The following is an 11,693-nucleotide window of genomic DNA, read 5'->3' on the forward strand; positions in this document are numbered from 1 at the left end:
GTGGTCACGTGACCACTGGGCGCCCTGTAGCTGCTCTAAGAAACACTCACGACCTGCGTCATATCAAATGTGGCTGCGTTTACAGATTGGCTTCACTTCATGGTTTTAGGAACAGACGGGTGACGTCGTGGATGCTTCATCCAGTCTATGATTTAGCCCCATGCACAACTGCAAATAACTGTCTAGTTGAGTAATAACACAATGAAAGAGACGCAGGTGCAAATTTTGCATAATTCAGGGGAACTTCCTGAAAAACCCCATCAAACAAACTCATATTGTGCATGGCTACCAAAGACAATCAGAACCAGAATCAGAACAGCCTTTATTCACCAAGTATCTTCATGAGGTAGGAATTTGACTCTGGTGTGAACTTCACTCACTCCGTACAGTTAGTTGTGAACACTAAATATTACAAAAAGAGAAAAAATAGAGCACAAATAGTGTGAAAAAAATAAAAATAAAAAAAATAAACAATTACGATATTAATAAGAATAATAGCAAAAAACTACTAGCAATAAACCTTGGGAGTGGTAACGGTGTGCTGAGAGAAGATCAGTAAAAAAAACAAAAAAAAAACATTTTTTAGCAGAAAAATTGGGAATTTAATCAGAGAGCCAATCAGAGAATAAACAAAGAGAAAGAGAAAGTTTGGTGATCTTAAACACAGTAAATGCACTATTTCTGAGCGCAAAAATAAAATATAAAATATACTTCCTATTCTTTTTTTGACTCTTTGAATAACACTACAGGCAGTCTATGAACTCCAACATTTCACCACACACATCTATGGAAGGACCCAGGTGTACAAAAGCAAAGAGTGAATCCTGTATTGTCTCCCTTATCATATCTGTTCACTGAAAAATGTTGTGTCACCAAAATCTAAATTTGCTGTGTGGCTACACATCCACCTTTCCAAAGGATTTTCCACTGTTTTTGCAGGTTTGTCTTAAACAGTAGCGCATTGATTGCACGATGTCTGACTTTAAACAGTCGAACAGGTGCACCATTACAAGCTGCTGTTAGCGCTGGTAATGTTTTCTTTTTTTTGCCAGTTCTACAAACAGTCTGTTTTCCTCACTTGGACGTGCATACAGGTGTGCATCTTCAACATCAACAAACCTTTCACTGCTCTGTTCTAGCTAATTTAGCCTTGGTGCATCACCTTTTTAGCTGTTATATCATGTTTTCTAATGGTACCTGAGTGGTAAAGCTTTGCCTTCACTTTTCCTCTTCACATCAGCTGTTTTTATTTGACTCGCTAACCCAGGGAGCATCTTACCGTGGAGCCACCAGTTTTTATGTCTTTAAACTTTTTTATTAGAGGTTTTATCTTTGAATCATCACAGATAATATCTCAGTATTTATTTCTCAGAGTGAAAATCTCTGGGGTACCTCCTCTCGTGCGATCCCCAGCGAGTGGTCCAGCTCTCTGGGCAGGTGGGGGCTCTCTCCTTCGATGTAGCTGCTGCTGTTGTTGGTCCGCGCGTACAGCGAGGTCTTGGACACGCTGCAGTCCGTGGGCGAGGACAGGTCTCTGTGCTGCTTCCAGGAAACAAAGGACAGGAGGGACATGAAAGGAAACATAATCAGTAAAAAACCAGACCGAGCTTCAGACGGGACGCCCTCGCCCGTCTCACATCCTGAACCAAATCCCAGCGCAGCATCAGACTCTGTTAAAAAGTCCCACACAGCAAAAACTCAGTATGTAAATGAGGCAGGCCAGGGATGCTCCTGAAGACTCGGTCAGCCGCCACATGATTGGATGAAACCGTCTTCATCGCCACAGTATTAGCCAGCTAATTTGGCTGATGCTGCCCCCAGCTGAGCGCTCATGATGGCCTGCTCATGGCGGGAGCACGGATGAGATCGGGGTCCAGGCAAGGCAGAGGGAAGGGGAGGGGAGGCAGCGGCTGATAACGGGATCACTGCATCTTTTAGAGAGGAGCGAGGGCAGCGACTAACTGATGTTAGTTTGTGTTAGAGCGGATCAGGACAGAGGAAACTGGTCTTACCTGCTGTGGCATTATCTGAAGTTTACCCTGCAGCATTTTCCCAAATCTCTTACAACTATCAAGACCCTGACGTGAGGGGAAACCATTGGACAGTTTCAGACTTTGTTTCTCAGACGATCACATTAAACATCGCTGTAAAAAACAAGAGCAGTCCTCATTCTTTCACCATTTTTGTTTGGCTAAAACTCTGCTCTGAAGGGGGTTTAGTCATCCTTAAAAGAGCTGGATTACAGGAGGATTTGGTAAGATGGTGGGGGGCACACAGAGGACATGTGGACTAAGATGGACTGATATAAAAGAGAGTGGATTGAGGCTGGGTGGATCAGTCTTTTCTAATATTCCACTTAAGATTCAAACTCTGGGTTTAGGGACAGACACTGATTGGTTTCCTCCACACCTCAGGTTTCAGACTTAATGCACAGCTTTCCTGCAATAAGATCTTACCAAGAAACTTAAAGAAAATCTCCAAAGAGATTTAAAAATAAAGTTTGAAGCAGATTGGAATCCTACACATATAAAAAAGTGTTTCGTAAGTCACGGCGTCTTAAGGTTAAAAGTCTAAATCTGCGCTGACGGGGTCTGATGAGTTTAATTTTCTGCAGCATTGTGTTCAGGACTATCACCCAGAACAGGTGCAGCTGTGACATAATAACAACCTGGAGCAAAATGTGCAAAGACGATAGGAAACTGGATTCTCTATCAGGGTCGGCTAGGTCGGGCAGGAAATGTGGGACGATCTGAAATAAGGAGGGGGTCTGCTCTCTGTTCTGGACTTTAGGGGTCTACGGGAGTTACTGTGTGCAATGCAGTCACCAGGTATTCAGATAACTGTCTCAGTTCTGCATTCAGCCACTAGGAGGCGCAGAAGTCTGCTTTAATTTGAGGATGTTGCACCAAAACTGGATCAACAGCAGAATTTCTGCACTGCAAAGAAACTGATTGCAGTATTTTAGGGATTTGGTGTTTGCATTTGGGTGAAAAACTAAGTCTTCACTGCAAAAATCTGAAATCTTATCAAGTGTATTTGTCTTGTTTTCAGCAGAAAATGTCTTTTTAGACTCATATTAGCCACATTCACCTGACCAGTCCATTAAAAAATGTCTCATTTCAAGTTATTTAAAGACAAAATGAGCTCTGAATTGTTTGTAACAAGCAAAAAATCTGCCAGTGAAAGAAGAGAAAAGTTACTTGTATGCAGACATTATTTAAGTTTTAAGCAAACTTTTCTTGTTTCATTGGAAGATTTTTTTTGCTTGGTACAAGCAATTAAGACCTCATTTTGTCCTTAAATAACCTGAAACAAGACATTTTTCTGAACTGACCAGTTGAATGTGGCTCATATCAAGTATAATAAGACATTTTTTTTAAATAAGACAAAAACACTTGATAAGATTTTGTTTTTTTTTGCTGTGCAGGTTTGAAAACAATGGTGGAAAAAGTGTCTAAAGCCAAATACCTGGACTGCAGTGTGTTGGATTAGGATGAGGGGATATCTCAGAGGTTAAATGTTACTCTTACTTTGAGCAAAGGTGAACCGTTGATATTCCATCTCCGGTTGCTGGGTTTCTTGAGTCGAGACTGTGAAGTGTGCGGTACAACAGAATGAGATACAGAAAAAAGAAGCAGGACGCTGCTGAGCTGATCCAGATCTGAGTGTCTGCAGCTTGTGTGGTGTCTGGAGTTCCTCCTTTAGTCTAAACCAAACCGATACCCACCTGATGTAGCTGTTAGTGGGATTAGTCTGGGGGAAGGACTAAACCGCAAAACAGGAATGTGACTGGGATCAGAGCAGATCCATTTCTGATTGGTTCAGTTGAGGGTGTGAAGTTTCCCAGTCACATTCATGCTCATGTAAGCCTCTCAGGGACAGGCAACATGCATGTTGCCCAACATGCATCATAAAGGCAAAGGGCAAAGGAGCCTGAAGGGCTCTCTGCTGGTCTGGGTGGGAGCTGGGCGCGTTAAGCCATGTTAGAGACTGACAATGAGGGGCTGAGGAGGAGGAGGCAGGACTGCAGATGCAGAGAGTCAGCCGCCATGAGGTCACACACACACACACACACACACGCTCTGGATGTGTGTTCAGGGGGAGGAAGCTGAGACACTCATGCTTGCTCACACACACCTGCTTTCCTTCACACACACACGTTCTCAGAGCAGGTGCAGGACTCAACGCAGTACCTGGGGGGTTACAGTGGAGAGGGAGGGGCTCTGAGAGATCATTTTGGCTACCTGCAGTGCCTCTATCCTCAGGGCAGCAAGCACCAGCTCCTCCTGGGCCGCGCACGTGGAGGGGTGGGGGGGTTTGAGGGGGGGTCATGGGTTTCACAGGAAGGGGGAGAGGGTGGCGGCCCGAGGATGAGAGAGCAAAGGGAAAACAGAGACTTCACAATTTGCTGCTTTCTACATTTCACCAAATAAAGCTTGAAAAAGTGCAACTGAGGAGAAGAAGATGAGGATGAAGATGTGACACAACGGGACAACACACAGTCACATGTGAACTGACAGAAGCCCTGAGAGCTTTGGAGGCTCACGTGTTAACACACCTGTAGTTTCTGGGCGAACGCGGTGGGGTTGGTCTCGGCCAGGTCGGGCTCCAGGTACTGCAGGGGGTCATCGCACTCAGACAGCCTGTCTAACGGGGGCATGGCCGGGGCTGGAGCAGGGGCCTCCGCGGGGCCCTGGCTAGGGGGCTACAGGGGGGCGACGGGAGGATTAGGCAGAGGGCAGGGAGGAGGGGAGGGTCAGGGGTCAGCAAGGCAAAGCAAGCGCTGAGTGTTTGAGTGGCAGCAGAGGGAGCTGAGTCACCGTCACTGGCTACGTGTGATCAGTGACGAGGCTCTAATGAGAATCTCTGTGACTGATGGTGCTCAGGACATGATTACGATGAGAGGATGTTAATGTTACAAAATAAAAACTGACAGATTCTCTTACACCGCAAAAAACAGGAATCTTATCAAGTGTTTATCTTTTATTTTCAGTAAAAATTGTCTTATTATACTTGATATGAGCCACATTCACCTGGTCAATCCAGAAAAATGTCTTAATACAAATTATTTAAAAACAAAAATGACATCTAAACTGAACAGTATATTCACTGAAAAAACTTCCTGGTTTTACAACATACCTATCTCACAAAATTATGTTTACTTTATTCATTTTTTTTAAATTTCCTGTTTTATGCCATCCAATGCCGTAAAAAAAAAAAAAATAAATATTTTTGGTTTTGCAAACAAGCAATAACTCATAGACCTCTTATACAACTACAGCTTGTCTGCTCCTCTCACACAGTTTTTTTTGTTTTGTTTTGTTTTGTTTTTTGTTTTTTTGTTTGTTTTGTTTTTTAATCACCAGACCATATGGAGAAGATAAATGATGGGGAGGATCTGACTTCTCAACTTTTTCCAATTCAGCTATTAAACAAAGACAAAAATTGAAAATTTCTTGACATCCTTTCAACGCACTATTTTGTAATTTTGTTATTTAAAACTTTAATTTCAATTTTGTGAATATATTCTTTATATGTATTTCATATGTTCATATATATTTAGATATATTTTTATTCTCCTCTGCACAAAGCTCTTTATTATTAAATTTATTATCATTGTTATTATCATTGTTAGTATTATTATTATTATTATTATTATTATTATTATTATTATTATTAATAATAAATTATTAATAATATAATAATAATAATAATAATAATAATAATAATAATAATAATAATAATAATAATTATTATTATTATTATTATTATTATTATTAATAATATTATGATTATTATTATTATTATTATTATTATTATTATTATTATTATTATTATTATTATTATTATTATTATTAATATATTACTATTATTATTAATAATAATATTATTATTGTTTCTTCTAGAAATATTCTTTATTTTTCATTTAATTTTATTTTTCCATATGTTTTTTGTCTATTTGTATATGGTATATGTTATATTTTGATTTTCTCTACATTCTATTTTACAGAGTGTAAATCTAGTTATTGTGTATTATTTTTTCTGTTTAAGTTATTTCCTTGATAATTGTTGCACCAACACACCAAGTCAAATTCCTTGTATCTGCAGATGTACTCGGCAATAAAACTTGGTTCTGATTCTAAAATCCTGTTTTTCGAGACAGTATCTCATAAAATCAGAAAAATATAATATAAATACATTTCTGGTTTCAGAAGCTAGTTCTGTCATAACAGGAGGATTTTATTTTGAAAAGAAAAATTTGCTTGAAACTAGAATTATGTCTTATTTTGACTTACTTTTCTCCTGTCCCATTGGCATATTTTTTTACTTGTTACAAACGGTTCAGACCTCATTTTTGTCTTTAAATAACTTGAAATAAGACATTTTTCTGGACTGGTCAGGTGAATGTGGCTCATATTGAGTCTAAAAAGACATTTTCGACTAAATATTAAAAAAAAAAAACTTGATAAGATTTCAGTTTTTTGCAGTGTTTGTGACAGTGAGGACACACAGAAATGACTGACTCATCTTACAGCTCGTCATGTTTACGATCAAAGTGTGGGCTCACCTGTTCATCCCTCTCTGCGCTCTGAGTTCGGCTGAGGACTTCACTTTCTCTCTTTCTGCCTTTATCAGCAGAACCTTCAGGACCGGGCCGTGGACTCAGCACCGGTGTCTTCATACCAGCTGTAATCTGAGCCTCCATCTCCTCAAAACTCCTGCACAGAGTTAAAGAAGGAGACGAGAGAGAGCCACACTATGTAACAAACTGTGAGACTGATAAAAGCAATAAAAAGAACAGGTAAACAAAACACCAGACACAGATGGTAATATGACTTCAAATATTCATGTTTTACTCATGTGGAATAATATTTGTGTTAAAACACTGATCAGGTGTTTTTTTTTTTACTGAAACAAAGGAAAAAAGTTCACCACAAAAACAGAAATAAAAGCGAGGGTTTATGTCTTATTTCCTATTGAAAACATCTTTTCAGACTCTGTATAAGTTGCAATCAGCAGAAACATTTAGAATAAGTCTTAAATCAAGAAAATTAAGGACAAAAGTGATTCAGACCTCATTTTGTCTTTAAATAACTTAAAACTAGACATTTTCTGGTCTGGTCAGGTGAATGTGGCTCATATTAAGTCTAAAAATACATTTGCTACTGAAAATAAGAAAAAAACACTTGATAAGATTTCATTTTCTGCAGTGTACTGGTTTGGTTTCTTGAATTTAGGCATTTTTATTACATTAAACTTGACAGCTTGATTTTTCTTTTAGCCAAAAGAAAGAATATTTCTTTTATTCATTCACTTTAAGAAATTCAGGCATCACTTTTTCGTTAATTAATGAAGGTATTTTAAAAAGAAATAAGTCATAAACCTTTCAACTGATTTTATTTTCTTAACAATGCTTTTTTTTTTTTTTTTTTTTTTTTGTCAGGTGACCTTGGGTGACTGGAAAAGCACCTAAATATAAAATGTATTATTATTATTATTACTATTACTATTATTATTATTATTATTATTATTATTATTATTATTATTATTATTATTATTATTATTATTATTATTATTATTATTATTTTATAATCAATATCATTATTGTGTGTGATGGCATCCAACAAAAATACCAGTAAACCTTTTTTTTTCATTTTTTATAATTTTAAGTTAAGCTTAGTCAAAGAAGAGAAAAAATGCTAATACAGATTTTTTAAAAAGTCATAAATCACAATCCAATAAAAACAACAAATTTCATCAAATTCAAACTTGAGTTCTTTGGTGTTCTGCTCACACTTGTCTTTACATTAATTAATTAACTTGAATTAATTATATTAATGTAGATTCATGTGTACAGAAGGTATTAAAGATCCCGATTAAATTGAGCATTTAATAAAATAGAAATGAAATAATGTATTCCTATTTATACATTTTAACCAGTGAATTATTATTTTATATTATTATTTTACGCATGGTGTATCTCTCCTATCTTTTTTCATAAACAGAGAGCTGGTTTCTGATTTTCACTGTAATTTTTCCATTTCATAAATTTCATTTACGAGGTCCCAACATTTTGTAATAAAAGTGTTTTATCCCATCAAACTGTGACAGCGCTGACTCTTACTCTTACTCTTACTGATGTTAGGTAATGTCTCACCACTGTGTCTTTCACAACAACTTCTGCACAAACTTTGAATATTTGTTGTTAAGCTGAGGCTGAAAAAGCATAAAGGCGTGTGGAAAACCTTAACTTGAGAATAATACATTGAAGAATGAAACATATTCCTGTAAAGAGGAACCTCAGTGTGTCGTACCCTGTGCACGGAGAGCTGGGCTGAGATCCCTGTTCGTTTGCGTTCTTTGTTAAGTTGTCAGTGACTGAGTCCAGCTTCAGGTACAAAGATGGTTTCTTCACAGACAGCGGCTGCAAAACACCCAGAGTCAAACTGGAGGATAAATTCTGCTAATTACTCATTTTAACACTGAAGCACAGAAAAATCAACTTACAGGTGAAGCTGAGCCGATCTTCTCCATGTACTCGATTTCATAGTCTTGCACTGTCAGAGAGACAAAAAGAGGAAGATGCTGAGGAAGATTAAAGAGACGTTTCAGCTGGAGGTGGATGTCAGACGAATGGGAGCAGAGTTTGAGTCAGAGCGCTCTTTTCTCTTTTTCATATCTGACCCAGTCATCACTCATCGCTGGAGGCTGGAGGTCAAAGGGCAGCGGGGAACTGGGCCAACAGGCCGCAGAGAAAATCAATGAGCAGCTTGGTGAAAAAACATGAAATAGCTGCTGAGTTCGCTCTGATCTCTGCTGCGTGACAGTACGAGAAAAGAGTCGAACAGCTGAGCCTCACCTGGGGCCTGGAGAGGAAGACTGCTTTCATTCACAAAGGACGTGAGGTCGCTGGGCTGAGGGAAGTCTTGTTGGTCGGAGTTCAAGTCTGCATCCATGTCGTGCAGGTTCCACTTATGACCCGTGGAGGACGCCAGCTTCTCCTCATCTGTGGCGTGGTCGTCCTGTGTGTGGAGGGAGGACGCTTCATCTGCAGGAGCAAGTTCCTGCAGCACAGAGGAGACAACGGCGGGAGAGTCAGAGACGGAGACAGGAGGGGGGAAATAAAGTCCTACAGATGGGCGAGGTTTGACGAGGCACTCACCTGACACACCTCTGACAGCGGAGACTTCTTTGGCGACCTCTTCACTCTGAAAGTATTACTGAGGAAAAGAGAAAAGGAATCAGCCATAGATCCAGAGATCTCCATCACATGGTTAAAGAGTTAGTCAGGTCTCATTTCGCAGTAACTGAAAACACAGTTAGCATTTTAGAGCTGCTACAGAGTCTACCAGGACTACTCACTGTGCTTTATGTGAGGCTGAAATGAATGACACAGAGGAATGTTGGAAAGAGGATTAAATCTTTTGTTAGTAGCTGCAAAGTCCGGCGTCTTGGTGGATGATTGTGTTATGAACATTTTTCATTTTCACATGGAGACAGGGCTGTTTGCTGGGATGAATGTGGTGGAAATGCAGCAGGTTTGTTGGGATTGTAACATGAACGTTCTCAGTAGAAAACATTTTTTTGATCTCCTCTATTTTCTTTTTGGCTTTTCTTTTGTTTATTTTTGTTTAAAAGTCTTTGGAGAACATCTGTGACATCCTTCAGGAGAGCTTCTCCTCTTTAATCTCCTAAACTGAATGACGTTGATCTAAACTGGTGCAAAGAGTTGGAAAGTGGTGGGAATTTTATTTTTTTTTTCAATTTGTTTAAAGAATGTTTTTTTCCATGGGAATTTGGGTTCAAAAATTGGTGGCCATTTTTAGGATTTTGCTGTTGTCAAAACTGAACTTTTCTTAAGAATTTCTTGCTAAAAAATATTTAAATTTCACAATTCATGATTTTTGTTCTGTCAAAGAAACTATCTTGTGACTCTTAAGTCCCCTATTGTTTCTTTTCTCTTGCCCATTATTGTATCATCACTTTTATTACCGTTATTTAATTACTTCATTACTCTATTAACACTCTTAATATTGTTTTTTTTTTTATATTTGCTGTCCCGTTTTCCGCTCTCAACCTCTTTTTATTGTCTTTTCTTGCTGATTGATATTTTTTTAGCTTTTATTTTGGTCTCATTTTATACAGCCCATGGTTCTTGTATTGTCTGGGTTCATATGTCAAATGAAACTTAAGTATTTCTAATTCTGTCTTGACTGAACTGAGCTTTTTTATTTTATTTCTTTGTGAGGATTCTTGTATTCCTTTTTTATGTTCTGACTATTTGTCAAAAAACTTTGTAAATGTTTGTTTTTAAATGTGCTATACAAATAAAGTCATTATTATTATTGTATTTTTATTATTATTATTGTTTATTTTTATTTATTTTTTAATTTATCATCATTATTATTTATTCATTTATTTTATTATTCATTTTTTTATCATTTTTATTATTATTATTATTATTATTATTATTATTATTATTATTATTGCCATTTTTGTTTTTCAGTGAAAGAAACCATTTAACGTCTCCAGTTCCTAAAACTGATGACTGTCACTAGAAACGTTGTATGAGGAATATTAGCATGTGTTTGGTCCCGACAAATATTTATGCCAATATTTATGACAGTTAGACTCAGAGAAAATTCCTGAAAAATCATTAATAACGTCATTTAAAAAATACATATTCATAGACGTGTTCTCATGCATATCTGCTCATAACAAACCAATGTGTTTCATATTTATACACGTCTATTGCCAGGGTCAATGCAGTTAATATAAATTCCCCAAAATTACCACGTTAATCCTTCTAATACCGTGTTCATTTTCTGAAAATTTCCATTGAAAGTTTCCAGTTTTGTAAATTCCCAGGTTGGTTTGGATGGTTTGGATAAAACTTATGATGTTAAACACCCCACCCTTATCCCCCTGCAAAGCAAACACTGTCACTGCATGGGGTTGTTTAATTACCTTCCATTGAACCATTGTTCGTTAATGTGAGGTAAAATATTCCCCTTTGTAGATAAATACGCCTCATTAAAAAAAAAAACTGTTCATCTACAAACACCAGCAGAAACATATTCTGGCTGCTGTTATAATGACTTTGATGTAGTGTCCAAACATGAAACGCTGCACGCTGGGCTGTTGCGCGAAGTTGCTCTAAAAGTGGAAATTGAAGCCTGTACTAAGTCTTTTTTAGGTAAAATAACTTTCATTTACCAGGTTTTCTTCTTCACTTTTGTTTTTTTTCCTCATTCTCTGCTTGATCATTTCAGTACTTTGTCCCTTCAATTTTCAAAGTTCATTTCTTTGCCTTTTGAACATAAATTCCCTTTGCACCATTCCTCTTTGTTGATATTTGTTAAATAGATAAACAAACAGTACGTTCAATGGTATCACAGTTTGGAGTTTGTCATCTTCATAATCCATAATTTGGAAAAAAACGCAGAATTTGCTGTCCCTCTAATCTAACTGGATCTGGATTCGATGTAACTGATTGAAAGTGAAGCGGGGGGTGTGAGGTTTCTGTTAATAGAGGAGGGGCCACATTCTGCCTCATAAAGAGTGACGTGAAGTTAAGGGTGAGAAAGATGAACGGTTGTTGTCTCTGTACTTACAACAGACAACACAGAGAAGACACACCCTTGGACTTCCTGTGACATATGAGAACACACAGACACAGGTGACAGAGAGAC

General features: G+C 37.7%; 1 protein-coding gene across 9 annotated transcripts in view; it reads right to left on the minus strand.

The window, feature by feature from the left end:
• Window positions 1–11,693, minus strand: part of tacc2 (transforming, acidic coiled-coil containing protein 2) — a 67,871-nt gene that overhangs the window by 9,836 nt on the left and 46,342 nt on the right. For 2 of the 9 annotated variants that reach the window (XM_074675760.1, XM_074675751.1), the window contains 10 exons: window positions 11,616–11,651; window positions 9,164–9,221; window positions 8,861–9,065; window positions 8,509–8,558; window positions 8,316–8,425; window positions 6,569–6,719; window positions 4,559–4,705; window positions 3,531–3,590; window positions 2,013–2,078; window positions 1,393–1,539 (listed from right to left, as the gene is read on the minus strand). In XM_074675760.1, coding sequence (XP_074531861.1) covers window positions 1,393–1,539; window positions 2,013–2,078; window positions 3,531–3,590; window positions 4,559–4,705; window positions 6,569–6,719; window positions 8,316–8,425; window positions 8,509–8,558; window positions 8,861–9,065; window positions 9,164–9,221; window positions 11,616–11,651 — 1,030 coding nt within the window. Of the gene's footprint in view, window positions 1–1,392; window positions 1,540–2,012; window positions 2,079–3,530; window positions 3,591–4,193; window positions 4,287–4,558; window positions 4,706–6,568; window positions 6,720–8,315; window positions 8,426–8,508; window positions 8,559–8,860; window positions 9,066–9,163; window positions 9,222–11,615; window positions 11,652–11,693 lie in introns of all 9 variants that reach the window. The other 7 variants (XM_074675754.1, XM_074675753.1, XM_074675756.1 and 4 more) reach the window with 7 other exon arrangements.

This window comes from Halichoeres trimaculatus, unplaced genomic scaffold (genome assembly GCF_033239565.1).
Source record: "Halichoeres trimaculatus isolate MK-OKI-2021-1 unplaced genomic scaffold, fHalTri1.1 fHalTri1_scaffold_8, whole genome shotgun sequence".
Lineage (NCBI taxonomy): Eukaryota > Metazoa > Chordata > Actinopteri > Labriformes > Labridae > Halichoeres > Halichoeres trimaculatus.